Here is an 18,035-nt window from a genome sequence, read left to right as displayed (position 1 = left end):
TTTTTTGTAATCTTTAGCAACAGACAAGTATTTCATATAAAATGATTATCCAAAAAGTTATTTGAGTTTTTATGGAAATAATGAAAAGTCTATTTAGATGTCTTACCTGTGGAAGAGACGTCAAATTTAGTACATTTTAAATAAGAATAAAATGCTTCTATTGACTATATTTCATATTTATTTCTACTTCGTGCCTAATGTGATATTATGGGTGTGAACAGTAAAAGATTTAAAGTCTTTGCTTCAATGTTCCTAAATTCCAAGTGGCGGAAAAACAAAGAAGTGGACATTCAGATTTCAGAATCCATTAAGATTTATCTTTCTGTTTATGATACAGACATAATTTAAGCAACGCTTTGTAGTGACTAACACAGACCACAAACTCAGTTTCCTGATGTCTGAAACAAGACACAAATTAAAAGATGACAGATAACAGAAATTGCTAAATGACATAATAATTGGGTGTCATGATGTGTCTTTATCCCAATGGCATGCCAAATGGTGTGCTAGTGGGCTGCTTTCCATAAAATATTAAGTAAATGTCATTTAGCACCTACTAAACACATTAGATGGAAAACTGGGCTAAATTAACCCAATGAAGCAGGTCTTAGAGGAACACTTAGCTGTCTAGCAGAAGGGAGAGAAGAGTGTTCATTTTTGCTGTCATATCTGGTGCTGTGTTGAAAGGAACATGGAAGAGAGATAATATAGATTCATAAGCAAGCATGTCTATGTCTCACAACTGGGCAAACTAAAAAAAATTTGGAAATTACAAGGTTGCCAAAGGACAAAGAGTTTAAAAGAAATGAGGAAAAGAAACTGTGACCCTACCAAAAATCTAAAAGAGCAGCTACTGAAAAGACAGAGACTGGTTGCAAAGGAAACTAAAAGAAAAACTAAACATTGGAATGTCAGAGAACTTTTTCATTGTGGCTTTTACACATCGACTAGTTTCGAGAATTTAGAGGTGGAAAGTTGTGTGTTTGGCTGAGTCCCACATCAACAAGTTTCACTTATTGCCAGGTGACCTTATGCTGGTGATTTCATCCCTAATGTCCTTGGAATACAAGGAGCTGAGCTAGAAACTAATGGGTATTATTTATTGCCTCTTGTCACCTGGCCTATGTAATCTGGTAATACCTGAAGAGAAATATCTGGATGATTCCAGCAGCCACTGGGGAAGCAAAAAGTAAGGCAACAATTCACAAGTTTCATGGTAAAATATAGACAATTATAAATGGGACAATTTCGTTGTGCAAAATAGTTAATAACAAGCCTGAGTTATAGGCCAAACCATTTGTAATTACTATTAAGCCTCTGAGTGATTATTTTAACAATTGTTGTGTACAGGGTGGGACAAAAAGCCACTATTTACAGAAATCTCTGGGAAATGATAATCCTCCTTCATAAAGGTTACAATGGAAGTAATGAACCCTGGTGGAATTTCCGATTCTGGGTCTCGATTTGCTCTATCTTGATTGTACTCCTTGGAGACTACATAGCTAGGCTTATAAAAGTGACTGAGATTAGGCAATCAACATGGATGTGACTTTCTGTCTTTGACTACATGCTTATTACAATTCTATACCGGATCGATTTCATTATAACTGTGGTTAAAGTGTCCACACTGGAGATGCAGACAGAAGGGTCCATGGAGCCTGCTGACAAAAGTAGTCACCAAGTGGGCACAATTAGTGAGCCACAACCCACAAGAAAAGACCCTATACCCCAAAATATACAAGGTGGGTATCTTCTGAGGAATGACTCTTGAACTTCATCACTAGCCTCCAGATGCAAGTGTACCCACATAAATGTGAATTAGAAAGATTCCATTTAGATAACCTTTCACAATACATTTGATGCATTTAATAAATAAAACAGTATATTGGCATCTCTCTTTTTGTCTGTTTATGTATGTTTGTGCATGTGTGTGTGTGTGTGTGTGTGTGTGTGTGTGCATGTGTGAATATTCTGAGAAGGTTCAATCTAATAATGAACAAAGGAAAAAAACTATGTGTATGGTTTTAAGGTTGCCGTTAGTTCAACAAATGTGTACTATAAGTCATTAGAAATCTAATTAAAAATCTATAGTGTGATGTTACAATTATATTCAGCCTTGAAGTCAGAGCTTCCTATAGCTGAATGCCCTTGCGTGACTTATTGGTGGCATGACTGTCAGTGTGATGTTTAACTTCACTAAAGTTTAGAGTTATCTATCCAAAAGATAAATACGATAAATGTGGACCTTTCATAGATGTATGGTGAAAAATCACATTAAATGATCTAATACTTCTTTCCATGGTGGATATGTTATAAATAGAAGATATAACTATTATCATTATTCTTCTGTGATGAAAGTCAGGGTCATATGTGGAAAGGATAGATATCTGGATGCCTTGGTTTATTTAATCAGAAGTAGGCTGAAAATATATATTATTAAGTATAACTAAGCATTCCTCAAGTCTTTAGTCAGCTGTTGGATGACTCATGGAACAATTTTAGTTTCTTTTTCTGTATACAGGATCCTTGAAGAAGTGCATCTTATCATAGGGAAGGAAAGTCAATATCCAAACTCTGAGTTGCAGTGTAACTAGGCCAAATGTCAGACAGTCTTTAAAGCTGCAGATTAAGTTGTTTGCATACAAAGCTCCCACCACTCCTGCTCTCCTAGATGTAGAAAAATTCCATGCACACTTCCAGTGCCACTTCAGTTTCTACTATCCTTTATGCCTCTCCAAGCTGATAGGAGACAAAATAATGAATTTTCCACACTTTCATCATATCTTCTGAGGTATCTGTCTGACCCTTTGTATGTGGGCCTTTTTTACCACACACTAGACACCAAGCCCAGGATGTTACACAATGTAAGTCAGACCAATTTCCTTCTGTGCTTATAGATAAATGAATGGTTTGATGGGAAAAATAATTCTGGATATACTCCTCTATGTCAGTAGATGCCAAACTCTAATCCTGGGAAATTTGAGGGATTATTACTCCAACTACGGACCACAATAGGGTGAGAAGTGGAAAAGGAACTAAAAAGGACATTGCTTCTCCCTATAGGAAATTGGAAAGATTCATTTTCCAGTGTGCTTCAGTAAAGTGTTCTTACATAAAATCATTTGGAAAAATTAAAAATAACTGTGAAAAACAATAGGAAATTGTAAAATTTTAACAAGTGTCACAAAATTGTGTAGCAGCCTCACACGTCATCATGATCACACCACCACAGATGATTTCTACACCATGGTTCTAGCTTTTATTACTTCAACTATGCCCATAATAGAGAGCAATCTTCTTTCAGTTATTTTTACTTATTATTTATTCTCAGAATCAAGACAAAACCATCATTTTCTGAAGATCATTGTACTTTAAACATTTCCAACACTCACTTCGTTTTAAAGAGTCAAGCCAAGAACAAAAGGTCATTTGTATAAATTTCACAAATAATTGACCTTTTCTGTCTATAAAATTATGGCTGCTGAATATTTATGTGAATTTTGGAGATATAAATGTCACTTAGAAATGAGTGCTAATAGTAAGTTGACATCGTTCTAAGGCCAATTAGATTCATATTTTCAAAAAGCAAGGCAACGGAGGACTTGTGTGTTTTTGCAACATTGAAGGAAGAAGAGATGAGCTTTCAGTGTATATCCCCTAAGGGAGAAAAAAGTAAACAGGTAGGAAGTATGTATTTTTTTTTTTTTTTTGGTTTTTTCGAGACAGGGTTTCTCTGTGGTTTTGGAGCCTGTCCTGGAACTCGCTCTTGTAGACCAGGCTGGTCTCGAACTCACAGAGATCCGCCTGCCTCTGCCTCCCGAGTGCTGGGATTAAAGGGTGGAAGTATGTATTTTATGAGAAGATGTATGTTTAAACCTAGCCTCAGATTATCTTGGAGTCTGTTAAATTAAAGTTATCCAATTCTAGGTACCTCTGTCCTAGTTTATAGCTACAGAATTAATTTTTTTCTGTGAAGCTCTAGGATCTGCCCTTTCCACAAGGTTCTCATGATGCATGATCAAATTCAAAGCTTTCTGATATGGCCTTTGAGTTCACAGATTCCCCATGGTGAAGCTTGCATCTATGCTACTGCAGGATTCAGTACAATAATACAGAAGATGGTATATATTTGGTAGAGCTACTTTTTGACATTTGACCTTGGTTTAAAAACAAGAGGGAAATATTTTAAATTATGATCCAGAACCATAATAATCTGACATAAGGCAGTAATAAGAAATGATACATACACAATGTGCAGACTGGGCTTAAAGGGATACTTAACATCTCCTCTCTCTCTCTCTCCCTCTCTCTTTGAATGTGTGTGTTCATGTTTGTATGTATAATATTTAAAGTAAGTTTACACATGCATGTACGGGTACACAAATGGGTGCATGCATGTGTGGAGGACAGAGGTTTTTAGAGATGTTCTTTTACTGAACCTGGAGCTCTCTCTTTTCACTAACCTGACAAGCAGGCACTACTGGGATCCATCTGTCTCTTCTCCCCATCCCCAACATGGGGTTATAGATTCACACCAATATTCTTAGCTTTGTAGGTTGATGATGAGTATAAACACTGATGCCCTCAGACTTGTGCAACAAGGAATTTATACAGGAAGTCAGTACTCCAGTCCAGGCTTTATTTCTTTTCTGAATGAAAACTGCTTTTAGATAATAACAGGCAGATGGCTCTGCATGCATTCTCTGAAAAGGTATAAGACAAGGATTGGTAGAGGCCAATAGGAATAAAGTAATGAGAAGTCGATGACAAAAGTGAAAAGGGAGAGCAAGATAGACAAGGGCACACAGAGGATTTTAGCTCATTACATTATCCTGTGACAAAGGCAAGAGTATCAGATGGCTCTTGACATATTCAACATGTACTCCCTGGGAAAGGCTCACTTTAACAAGCCTCTCAGGAGTGTAGTATGAACAATTTAAAATTTTATTACTAAGAGGCATCACAGGAAGGAGGCTCTAATAAGCCTGGCATTATGCAGCCTACCGCTCTGCCTTAAACATGGGAACATATGGTTCATTTGCCTACTTGATGCTCATGCTACCTGATGGACTAAACACTACTACATTAAGTAGTTGGTAATACAAAATAAAATTAGGCTTGTTTGCTTCTTCTATTAGGAGGCTCTGCAAGAAGCAAGAAGAAGCAGAGAAGGAATAATTTTTACTTGTTGGAGGATGATTTAAGCAACAAGGAAAAACTGTGCAAGGAAGGGTTGTTTTATTATTAAGGTAGCACTTGGGAGAGTAGGCAAAATAAAAATGTAGAATAATCACTTGGAAGGTAGTTACTATAAAATATAGAGAAGCATCTAACAAGGAGAAACAAGAATTGGACTCTCTTACTTATCTATGAGTGTGTGTGTGTGTGTGTGTGTGTGTGTATGGTTTTATTCCATGGTATAAGATTTCAGACATTTATTCTCACAGGTAACTTTTCCCTTTGGAGAACATGAAGAGCAGGTGATTTTTTTTAGTAGCAAAGAATGAGAGTGTCAGATAATGTCCTCCCAGGTCTCCTTTCTCTTTTCCTGCTCTTCTGCAACTTCCTCATTCATTTATTTTCTCTAACATCTTTGGATTCCTTGGTTCATTCTGATGTGGAATTTACTTCTATATATGGGTTGCTTTTATTGGCTAATGAATAAATCTGTTTCTTTCAATGGCTTAGCAGAGTAAATTATAGGCCGGAAAACCTGAACAAGATTTATATAGAAAGTAAGTAGAGTTAAGGAAACACCATGTATCTGCCAAAGGGGAGAGACTCTGAAAATGTAATGGTAGGCCACAGTCTCTTGGTAAAATATAGATTGATAGAAATGGGTTAATTTAATGTATAAGAGCTAGCTAGGGATATGACTAAGCTATTGGCCAAATAGTGATGTAATAAATTTAGTTTCTATGTGACTATTCAGGTCTGGGTGGTCTGGAAATGAAAAAGTAGTCTCCGCCTACCAATTTGAATCAAGTATATCCACTTAAAACCTGAGAGAGCTTGGGAAGGAATTCTAGACATAAACAAACAGAGTTAAGCAGGGCTCTTGGTAGCATCATTTTCTTGGGAAGGTTCTGTTTGTTAGAGAGAAACAAAGGTGCAATTCCTTTAAGAGAAGGCTTCCTGACTCAACCTTAGGAACAAAAATTGCACAGCTCCTTTAAGAGCTGACTTCCTGGTTCATGCTGGTCCTGTTGCTTAATGGTGACATAGTCTCCTCCATGTTGGACTGGTCAGAGCAAACAGGCACGGTCATAGAGTTGGTCCTAGTCATGCCCACATAACATTTTAAAAATAAGTGTTCCTGGTAAAAAAAATCATTACAGATACACAATGAAGACAGATTCAGACAAAAATAAACCTCTGAATGGATCGGAGTATGTTTTAAAAATGTACATAGGCATGGAAGAAAAAGGGAAAAGAATAAAGACAAGTGTATAGACAGTCACAGATTAAAGGAGTAACAATAGTAAAATAAATAATAGAGTAATAGAGTTAAAATTAAGCCTTATAAAAATAAGAAATACACAGCGAGTATGAATTATGTATATTATTGTGTTTTCATTGAATTTTTTGCCTGTGAATGAGGTAACTACAGAGAGACATTTCATTGTATAGACTGTTAAGCTAAACCAACATATGCATTTTAAAGGCATCTTGACTTCAAAATTTAAGGCTAGGGATATGTTATTTTAGAAAAGAGTTTCTGCTTTTGTTTCCACAGAGGATGGGAACCCATGGATTGCATTCAGGCTACTGTGGTTTGATGGATAAAACCCACCAAAAGGTCTTTATGGTTTTGTTATATGTAATTTTACTATGTTAAAGTTAAAACCTTTCTTTTTAACTAGACAGAAAAGGGGAGATGTTGGATGTCCTTCTGTATATGTGTTGTTTTTTATTGGCTAATGAATAAAACTGTTTCTGTCAATGGCTAAGCAGAGTAAATCCAGGCAGGAAATCCAAACAGAGACATATAAAGAGAGTATGCAGAGTCAAGGACATGCCATGTAGCTTATGAAAGAGAGAGACACAGGAACTGTACAGGTAGGGCAAAACTTCATAATGATACATAGATTAATAGAAAAGGGTTAATTTAAGATGTGTGAACTAGCTAGGAATATGCCTAAACTATTGTCTAAACAGCCTTGTAATTAATATAGTTTCTGTGTGATTATTTGGGTCTGGGTGGCCAGGAAACAAATGAGCAGTCTCTGTCTACATCATTTTTTTCCACAAGTCAGTGCTCTGTCCAGAAGGTAAGTATTGGTGTTGTAGTGATAAGAAAATGGCAGTATTGCAAATCCACTTTAAATTTGGTGCTTCCACACAAATACACTGAATAACCACTACTTTCAGTAACTGGGTAATTCTATTAAAATCAGTGGGATTACTTGTCAATACAGTGACTTCCATTTGCCATATATCAGAATATATACAGGGCTTAAGAGTGGTATTGCAAGTAAGAAATACACAGAGAACCCATGATTCCACAAGGCTTGCTCATAAACTTGGGAGTTTAAATAAGCAAGAGAATGAAACAGAAATTGTATAAGAAGAATAGATGTTCTCTTGTTGTTAGTCTATGAAAAATGATATCATTTTCAGACCAACTGCCATGGGATAGAATTTCTCCTTTCTAGGGAAGTTGACTGCAAATGTTTAAGTATCTCTATATGTAGCCATTGAATTTATGTGGTATAAAATGACACCAGTGTAACATGTACTCTGTGAGAATACTGATCCTCAGATGTATATTACTATATGGAAAAATGTGTCTTTTTTGAGACATATATGAGGTCAGATACATTTCTTAGCAAATAGGAATTCACTTAAATATTATTATAATCATTGAATATTTTCCTGGATGCAAGTGTGTTTTATTATATTTTTATGTTTTTGGAAAGAAGGTAAAAAATCCATTGATTTACTTATGAATTCCACTGTGATTCTTCTAACAACAGGACAAAATTAATGGTCTGTTGTTTTTGTTTTTGTAGTTTGGTGCTCCTGTTTCTATTACTGACAAGGGTCAGTGATTCAGTGCTTACTGTTGCCTGGCAGAGCACACTGTTGACCTGTCTGTTCAGCAGGCTAACATTTCCTATTAAATTCACAAGTTCCCTAAATAGGAAGCCAGCACCTATAGGGAAAAATGAGACGCATTTAAGACTTTTGATTTCTATCTAGTCACTGTCTAAGTAGATCTCCAAGGAAAAGAAGTGATTAATCAAATTCATCAGATGTGAGTTTAATTAGTGTCCTGAGAATGCCTTGAAGACATGTTCTCTATCATCATTTGCCTTGACCTCCCATGTTGAGGTTTTCGTTGTTCTTCTGTCTCATAAATGTAAATATGCATAGATTGAACTGACCAGAGGTCAAAATGATTTCTTGAAAGGTTTAGACATCTTAGAATGCATGGAGACTTCATGCCCTTCTACATGGGCTGTGTCATTTCTGTCTCAGACACCCCTCTGTGAGATACAAGCACTATTTTCTCAAAAATGTTTCAACTGAGAACCAGAAAAACTAAAGGATTTGCTATAAGCTATCAACTAAATGAGAAGTAAAATTGGGGCCTTAACCACAGTCTTTGACTCCAAATAACTTTAAGGACAAACTATTTCTTTTGAAAAAATGAAAAGAATATTACATACCTGAAGTAATGTATTTTAACGCTTTAGCCTCAGGGTACAGTATTGTAGTAGAAAAATAAAAGGTGTTCAATGAATATGTATAAAGCTTATGAAAGAGTTAACAAATGAGTACATCATGATTTATTTATACTTGAAGTTTAGTTCAACTGCATATCATAGTGTTAATGAGAAATACACCCTATAGACTTAGTTCTTTGATCTCTTAGTCCCCAGTTGGTTGGTGCTGTTTGGAGGTACATTATTGAACTTAGGAGGTAGATGCCTGAGACAGGAAGTATGCCAATGTGGACCGCTTTTAAAACTGTAGAGTCTCACCCTATTTCTAGGTGTCTCTCTCTGTTTTCTGTTCATGGTTGAAGATGTGATATCTTAGTATTGTGTCCCTGAACCTGCTGCCATGCCTTGACCACCATCAAGAATGTTCCCTCTGGAAATGTAAGCCAAAATAAACTATTCTCTAAGATGATTTTGGCCATAATGTTTTGTCACTACAAAAGAACTATCCTGAATGATAATCAGACCCAGAAAAATGAGCATGGTATGTGCTCACACACAGGAGAATACTATCTGTAAAGCAAAGGATAAGGAGTCTATAGTCCACTATCCCAGAGAAGCTAAGTGCCAAGAAGAACCCTAAATAAATATAAACAGATCTCCATGGGATGGAGAAATAGACAAGATCTCCTGAGTAATTGGGAGCATGGGGGAAGAAGAGAAGGAGGAGGGGGGTGGGATGGGATGGAATGTGGAGGGGAAGGAGTGGGAACTGGATTTGACATGTAAAATGAGAAAAGATATGCTTTTTAAATAACTCTTTAAAAAAGAAAAGTATCTGATATAATTAATGTACAACTTCTAAAAGTTAAATAAAGTAAACTTTAATTTGCACTGTTTGGAGAACATAAAAACATATACTAAATATATTATGTTCCACTTGTGTTGAGTGTTCAAACTGACATGCTGAATGAAAGAATGAGGCTAAATGTCCCCAATGGTTTTCCCTTTAGTTGCAGAGTTCCCCTTAAATTCAGTTGTTTTATAATTAATAGAAATATTTGTGTTTAACTTAGTCACTTCTTCACCTGAGTAAACCAATAAGAAATATATGAACCTGATATCAATAAAGAACTTACTATTTTCAACTAGCCAAGTACTAATTTCTGTTGAATTTAACCATATTCTCCAGGCATTATGTGGTTATAATAATCAATATTTAATTATTTTAGTGACCTAAAAGTAGCCTGGTGGTTTGCCTCAGGGCCATGATACTCCTCAAGGAGAGTGACCAGAACCTAGGCTGTCTAATGTTCAATGCTGAAGTCTTTGCAATACATGCTTTGTCTTCTGTTTAATTTATACATTGCTGTTAAATCTTAGGTGTCACTAAAGAGAATGAGAAAGACATTGTATAACTATTCATTCCCCACACAAAAATCAAGAAGGTTTAGACTCTTTAATGACAATAACCTAATTTTCTGAGAAATCACCATACTGATATGCAAAGGGGCTGTACCACTCTGCACTCCCACCAGCAATGCAGGAGTAAAATGGATGAATCTAGAAAAGATCATATTGAGTGAGGTAACTCAGACCCAGAAAGACTCATAATGTATTCATAAGTGGCTTGTAGACAGAAAGCACAGAATGCAGCCTAAAATTTACAATAACAGGGGACCCTAAGAGAGACATATGTGAATCTAATCTACATGGGAAGATGTAGAAAAAGACAAGATCTCCTGAGAAAATTGTGAGCATGGGGCCATGGGAGAGGGCAGACAGAAAGGAGAGATGAAGAGAAATAAGGGGAGCAGAGAAAAATGTATAGCCCAATAAAATCAATAAAATAGTTTTTAAAAAACTGCCTTTTGATCCAAGTTAACATTTCAATAGATTAAAACATTTGTCAATATGACTTCAAACAAGGGAATGTTCAGAAAGTTTTCCTTTAGCACCATAGAAGAAAACCTGGATACAGAAGGAGGGAACTTGTCTCCAAAAGTAAGCTTTATCACCTACTGGGTCTGTGATGAAAACTCCAGATTCATAAAAGAGAGAAGAAATTGTCTAAAAACATATATTGCTAACCTTTTTTTAAGTAGCCAATACACTTTGATTACTTTAAATAGGCTTCTTTAAAGCTCTCTCAACCACTTTAAGGTAGTTACACTTTATTGGTGGTAAGAGTCAGTGATAATGAAATTTCAAAGAAGACAGTATTATATAGAAGTTTTATACTGGAAACTAAAGAGGTCTGTTCTCCCATGGAAACACTCCCAATGTCACGAACTGAAAAGCTTCTATTTAGAATCACTGAAAATTTCAATTAGTTTTCTGTATTTCTCTTTCATTCTTTCTTTGCATGCAAGTGAGTTATTTATTACCAGAGTATGAGTTTAAAGATACATATACTTTTATATGAAATGATGTATTTGGAATGACATTAAGAACATGCACGGGAACTCTATGTGACTTGTTTAAGTTCAGGACGTGACCTTATACAAATTGAAAAATGGGCTCAATAGTCTGTCATTCCCCTTTACAACAGACTATGCAACAATATGTCTACCTACACATTTAACATTGACTTTTAAAATATAAATTAAAAATAATCTATAACCACCCTTTATGTCCAAAATTCTGTTGTTTGCTCTTAGAAAATTTAATTTCAATTGCCTTGAAAATCTACACACACACACACACACACACACACACACACAAACACACACATAGATATACAGAGACATAGTTATTCCAATAATCTTAATTTCTATGTTCTAGATACAGTTAGAAATAATTTGTGAGTCTAGTAGTGACTGCCTCTGTCTTTAATTCCAGCAATTGAGAGAAAGAGACATTTGGACCTTTGTGAGTTCAAGGCCACTTCAATTCTATGGCCAGAATAATTTGTTTCAATGCCTAGAATTTAATACTTTCTTTCTGTGAAATTATTTTTCATTATGGTAGCCATTTTCAAGTTAAATACAATTACTTTGCAGGTATTATGTTCTGCAGCCAACATCAATGGTCTGAAAAAGTGGTTTCTGAATATAGAAAATTATTCATTTCCCACCTCATAGTCAGGCTATTAGTTTAAAAGAAAGAAACTACCTTATACCTGATGGGTTAAAGACAACATCAGCATCTGTTAGTTTAAATAATGCTATTCTTTACATCGAATTTATACAAGGAGGCCTTTGTTAAAGAAATGTCTCAAATATATACTCAAAACAAAACAGTGTAGAGAAGTCAACTCATCTTCTATGATATACTATGGAACAGCATTCCTAATGTTTTCTCTCCTCCCAATTAATTTCCTTCACTTCTCCTGTCTTTCCAGTCTCCTACTCTACATTTTCCTTTTGTTCTTTCTATAATACTGCATTTTATTTTATTTTTTTCTTATTTTCAACTTCTTTGAAAGTCCTTATGAGAAGACCACAGGAAATCAATTAAGCCAATAAAAATGGCAGCATATGTAGTGATTATCAAATTTATTCTATTATTAATAAAAACCCAGTGGTAATATTGGAAATAAACCTGAACGATCCACAGAACAACAGAGAAATGGCCCCACTCACTACACACCCCATGGACAGAGATACATATTATAGTTTGGTTAATCAGTCCAAACAGACTTACAAAGTTGAGAGATGCCTTTTGCCTGTTCAAACACAAGACAGGAAATTATCTTACCTGACTTGTGTACACTATACATTCTATACTTATGTTAATGCAAATATGTATGGTACATTTAAAAGTTTGTGAATTTTCTTGTTGTGTTTTCAGAATAAATGGACCAGACATCAATGACAACAAATAGCCCAGAGAATCCAGACTCTCAGAATGCCTCTATTGAAATTTTCTCAAAATTCTTCATCCAAAATAGCTTCAAAGCTGCTAGTTGAGATGATCTAACCTTACAGAATACTCAAAACAGGACTTAAGATAAACTTTTGCCACACAGAGAGATTAAACAAAAAATAATACAGCTAGTTTTCTCAAGACTTGCCCGTTATCTCTGTATTCTCAGGATCCCCTAAAAGTGCTGCTATCCCCAGACAGCAGGAAGCAATCTAGAGAACATGATGACCACATTTCCAAAGTGGGGAGGATGATTTCTGGTTGCTCAGTGGTTGTGTGTCATCATTTAGGGGCATTAGGTTCATTTTCTTACTGGTCATGGTCAGAAAAAAATATTGAACAAGAGATGGATTTAAGGATCTCTTTCTGTAATTAAATGGGGGAATATAAAGATGATAGAAAAAAGTACAGATTATTGAATCCGTGTTTAAATTAAAAAAACAACTATTATCCTCAAATATTTTATATAGGTATTATTTTGTATATTCATATAAAATTAATGTTATTTTGTTATAAAACTGTATTTATGACTCTACTGTTGTTTAAGGTATTGTACCTATGCAGCTTATTTAAAATATTTTATATAGTTCTAGTCCTCAAAGGTTATTACTAAAAACTGTTTTGGATAAATAAGAAATGTAGGTTAGTAGTTAGTCACCTATAATAAACAAACATGTAGTCATGTAGGTATGTTCAATATCCAACAGAAGAATATTTTAGATAGACAGATAATCTCCAAACACCTTCGAAGAAATACATTTATGGCATTTAAGATGATTTAATAACAAGACTTTTCATGACAGTAAGACATATCTGCTATTGGTAGCGCCTATTAATTTCAAAATGGGAAGACAGTCATCAAAGAACCTCCATATGGAGTTTGCATTAAATGTGACAAAACTAGCCATCTGGGCAAGAAACTTCCCTTGCTTCTACTGTTGACAATAAGCTGCTCAGCTTTAATGAACAGGGCACACAAAAAGAAGGTGACTGCCAAACTTTACCAAGACAGGGTAGGAAACTTATCAAAACTCCTATTTCACAGAAAAGTCTATCAGTTATTCTTTCTTTGCCTTTAGGTCAAAGATGAATGCCCCAACATTGAAAACAAACCTTGGTGACTGTCCAGGCAACCACCTTTTTCTGTTATTTCTATAGTTTGGAAGTTATTTGCTCTACACTTCTTGTTTACTCAGGTACTATTCTACCTTCTCTTTGATGTGATTAAAAACTAGATAGCTATCTAGCTACATTTTTTCTTCTTTCCAAATTCAGAAAGAAAACCTACATGAGAGATGTAAAGAGTATATGGTTGAGAAACAAAAGCTAAGTTGTTTATCTAAAAAGGTATTCTAAGATCTAAAAAGATATTTTTAGGATGGTAATACAAGTGATGATTTAAAAAGTGGTTTAGGTTTAAACCTTTGGACTCACAAAGATAAGATAATACAGTACTTTCTCCAAATTTGCCAAATACAAATGGATAGAACATTGTAAATGTCATCCTTTCTGATACTAACTCTTATTTTATAAAGTTTTAGTATGTTAGGATTAAAATCTTTCTTTTTTTATTTAGACAAAATGGATGGAATGCTGTGGAATATTTTACACTGTGAGAAGATTTGTTTCTGTAATTGGTATAATAAAGACCTGAATGACCAGTAGCTAGGCAGGAGAGGGTAGGCAGAAATTCTGGGGTGAGAGAAGAAGGGAAGAGTAGTCTAGGCATGCGTGTTGCAAATGAGATCCCAGGGAGACACTGAAGAGATTTGGTATAGAGTAGAGAATAGATGAAACTGAGCCATGTGGAAAAACATAGATTAAGAGAAAGACAAGTTAACTTAAGTTATAAGTACGAGGGGAAGAAGCCTAACCTAATGACCAAGTTTTCATAGCTAATAATAAGCTTCCATGTCATTAATTGTGTGCTGGCAGTCCTGATTTAAAAAAAAAAAAAGTTACTGCTACAAGAACAGATGCTGTATTTTCCAATAAGCAGCTTGAAGTCACACATTTAATGAAATCACTGAGTACAGGAGACAATAGATGAGGAAACAAGGCAGAAAGCCTGCAGAGATACGATGTCTCATGTAGTTAACTCCATGCCCTTTGCAAATTACTGTTTAGTACTCAACAAATCAGATAGATACAGATACCTGTAATTATTAGCTCCTGCCTAGGGCTCAATTATTTCTTCAATTTTTTAGAATGTATATTCAGAACTTAATTTGTTTGCTTTTATTGTTAAAATGTGTAATGGAGTCTCCAAACTAGTGGAAGATGTTATTATAAAGACTCTGTAGGTTAAGAGGCCACAGGATCATTCATTCTTTCATTGCAGTGAAGTGAGCTTGAATATACTGTGTCCACGACTAACTGCTCTGAGGCTAAGACTGATTATATCTGGGGCAAAAGAAATAAAAAGAAAGCAATAAATGTTTGAAAATTTTATGTTCCTTTTGCTTTCTGGATTTTCTGTCACCACAATCATTTCCATCAGTTCCTCACAGTTTCTCACATTCTCTTTATTCTTTCCTCACACATACCTTTTAAGGTCATTGAAGGTCACTGTCATCTCTTCCTGTTCTTTGGCTTCACACTTTAGAACCACTTTGTCCAACACAGCACCGTTCATCAGTATATCTGAATCCACATCACTAGAGTATATATAAGATCTAGATCTGCTGAAGTAGGTCTGGAGTATTCTTCTACATCAGCATGTTTAAAATGTGATTTGATTTTAGGGGTGAAAGGTAAAATGTACAGAAAGCAACTTTTATGATGTTCAACAGGGGGCTTCTGCAGTCACTTCCCAGAGGAGGCCAGTCTGGCCTCTAGCAGCAGGTTATCTTCACCTTTCTGTTCCCATAAGCCAACATGCCTGTTCCTTTGTCTTGAGGCATTTCCCTAAGTAAAGCCTCTCTCTAAGACTCTAATACCCACTCATTCATCTATTGTGACTCATTCATAAAAGTTCTGGGGAATTTCTATTTTAGGACGTCTTTAATCCAGGGATATAAAAACTTTTTATAAAGGCAAGGCTAAGGAATGAAGGAAGGCACTATGATGCCTCCTCTCAAACATTTCATCAGGTATTTGGAGAGCACTATAAGGACAGCAGATAGATTCAGCAGGGCCACCAGCACCAATGCAAATTTCTGATGTTTGTTGATGTCTCCCTTTTATTCTCTCTTCCTTGGCTACAAGGGCAATATTAGGAATGCCAATATCAAATCAAGGTCCTCACATTTAGCCTATGAAATTTGTTTCCCTAGAAAAACCTTCAGAGGTTCTTTGTCAAAATCCATATATCTAGCTTATCCTGCAATATTAAGTATGTTACATAGTGAATCTGTTTTTGCAACACTTGATCAAAATCAAGTTGTGAATGTTCATGTGAAGTGACAGCTCACAAACCAGACTTTCTCTAAAACTACAAACGGGCACACTTATCCAGTCCCAAGTCATTGGGTAAAGGTTTCTCCATTTTAGCTGAGCTGTGACAATACCCTTAACTACAATAATCTACTTTCCAGACTAATGTTCTCTCTCTGCTTTTCACCTTTCCTGTCCTGTGGATCCCCAAGAAAAAGCCATCCAGCAAAGACATTTATCCATCTTCTGAAATTCCTTATCTACTTACTGCTAACCCCTTAGCAATATCCAACTGTGAACAACAAAGGGAACTTTTCAAATTCACCCACCCCTTTCTGTCCTATAACTACCTGATTTTATAAGCAGCCAGCAGGCTCTGATTCTTACAGAGACTTCCTTTGCAGCCCCTGCCCCAGAAAGGCTTGTAGTAATTGTCAGCCACCTCATCCCCTTGTCTGTGTTCCAGTCATTTCCATTGAATTTTGCTTTTCTTTCATATGCTCTGTCTTGCCAGATAAGGGTCACTGCTACATATTTTTGTTGAAAAGCTCTATGAATTCATATGTGCACAATGGTTCATTCTTAACAGGATGACTCAATCACACACAGGGGCCATTCAAATACAGCTGCCAACTGTGGTCTGACTGTCCTTCCAATACACAAGAATCTATAGAGCAATGTAATGAACCATATTATATGTTTGAAAAAGAATAAGTATTCCATTCTGCTGCACTGTGCTAGAAAACATTCAAGTGAGGACTTCAAGTTTCTCACCTGCAACCATTCTGGAAGGAAACCTCTCCTGCTTCTCTACAGGAACCTCTCCACACTATTTTTTTTTTCATGTGGTGAATTCATTTAGTCATGGGGTGAACACCTGTGTGACTATTTAAAAACCATAGCACCAGGTGTGTGCCTAGGAGTATCTCTTGCCTTTGTATAATGTTCTCGCTGATTTCTCAGCAGGCTGGGTCAGGAAAAAGGCTTCAAACTGAATATAGAAAAAGGTCTTAAAGGATTTTAAAAATATACCTCTATTATAAGTATGTGCAATGAAAATATTGCAGCCGAATTACACAAACAAGCTTTATAGCTACTTATGTTTACATAGGATGTGAAACCGTTGGCATCTCGGGGTACTCCACTGAAACTTTATCACAGAAGAAAAAGCTGGGTTTGGGAGTTGGTACATTATAAAATACAAAAAAAAAAAGGTACTTATAAAGATGTCTTACCTTTTACTTTGCCTTAGGCTCTCTGTTCCTCTTTTCCAAGAAATAGATGCTTTAGGGAAGGCATTTGGTTTGCATTCAATAGAAATGTCACCACCAACTTGAACAACTGAGATTTTTTTAATGGGTTTTTTTGAGAAATCTGGAGCTGAGGCTAAAAGCAAAAATTAAAAATTGATTAATTAAATCACTCAATTAACATGCATTAACTTAAAATTAAACTAACATACTGGATAAAATGTAACATTTTTATTCAAAATTAAAGTTAATACACTCAAGCTGACTTAAGGCCAGTTTAACTACACAATACACACATATACATAGACATTTGCACAATATTTACATATGCATGGATAAAAATGTATATACATGATTTACATCATTGAAGCAAAGCAGAAGTATTTTGTCATTATTTCCAGTTTCTTTTAGAAAACTTAAGGTGGAGAAATATAATATGACTTCAATAGAATTAGATCAGCAAAGTGAAATTTAAAAACCTCACATTTGTCAGTCTTAGTCTTGTTCCTACAAAGTTAGATAAGTAATAGTTCACTGAAAAGAGAACCTAAAAAAGGACTTGGGAAGCACCTAAGCCTTCCATGTTCCTGATAGTTGGATCTGTGTGTCTAATCTCAATTTCTAAAGTCCAATTGAACTGAAGTTTTCAAACATTTTGGGTTTTCTGACTTCTTGGCTTTTTAAAGCAATTGCTTCTCTGCCTGCATCTGGCCCATGCAACTTGCTTTTTTGATCCAAGATTGAAAGGGGTGTTCTCAATTAAGGTTCCATTTGGTTTGCCTTGTGTCTGAATACCAATAGTTCAGTTTAAAACTGGCTATTTTCCAGTGAAAGTGTAAGTTCAGTAAAGGTGAGGGTTACTCTCATTTGAGTATCT

The 18,035-nt window shown here is 35.5% G+C and overlaps 1 protein-coding gene across 6 annotated transcripts in view; it reads right to left on the bottom strand.

Annotated features, from left to right (window-relative positions):
- Nucleotides 1–18,035, bottom strand: part of Cntn6 (contactin 6) — a 355,535-nt gene that overhangs the window by 63,041 nt on the left and 274,459 nt on the right. For all 6 annotated transcript variants that reach the window (XM_041634298.1, XM_041634331.1, XM_041634320.1 and 3 more), the window contains one exon: nt 17,144–17,294. In XM_041634298.1, the coding sequence (XP_041490232.1) occupies nt 17,144–17,294 (151 nt within the window). The remainder of the gene's footprint in view (nt 1–17,143; nt 17,295–18,035) is intronic.

This window comes from Microtus oregoni, unplaced genomic scaffold (assembly GCF_018167655.1).
Source record: "Microtus oregoni isolate MIOR12 unplaced genomic scaffold, Mior012 000002F_ref0000024, whole genome shotgun sequence".
NCBI lineage: Eukaryota > Metazoa > Chordata > Mammalia > Rodentia > Cricetidae > Microtus > Microtus oregoni.
The sequence above is the reverse complement of the archived record's forward strand: the minus strand, read 5'-3'. Positions and strand labels throughout refer to the sequence as shown.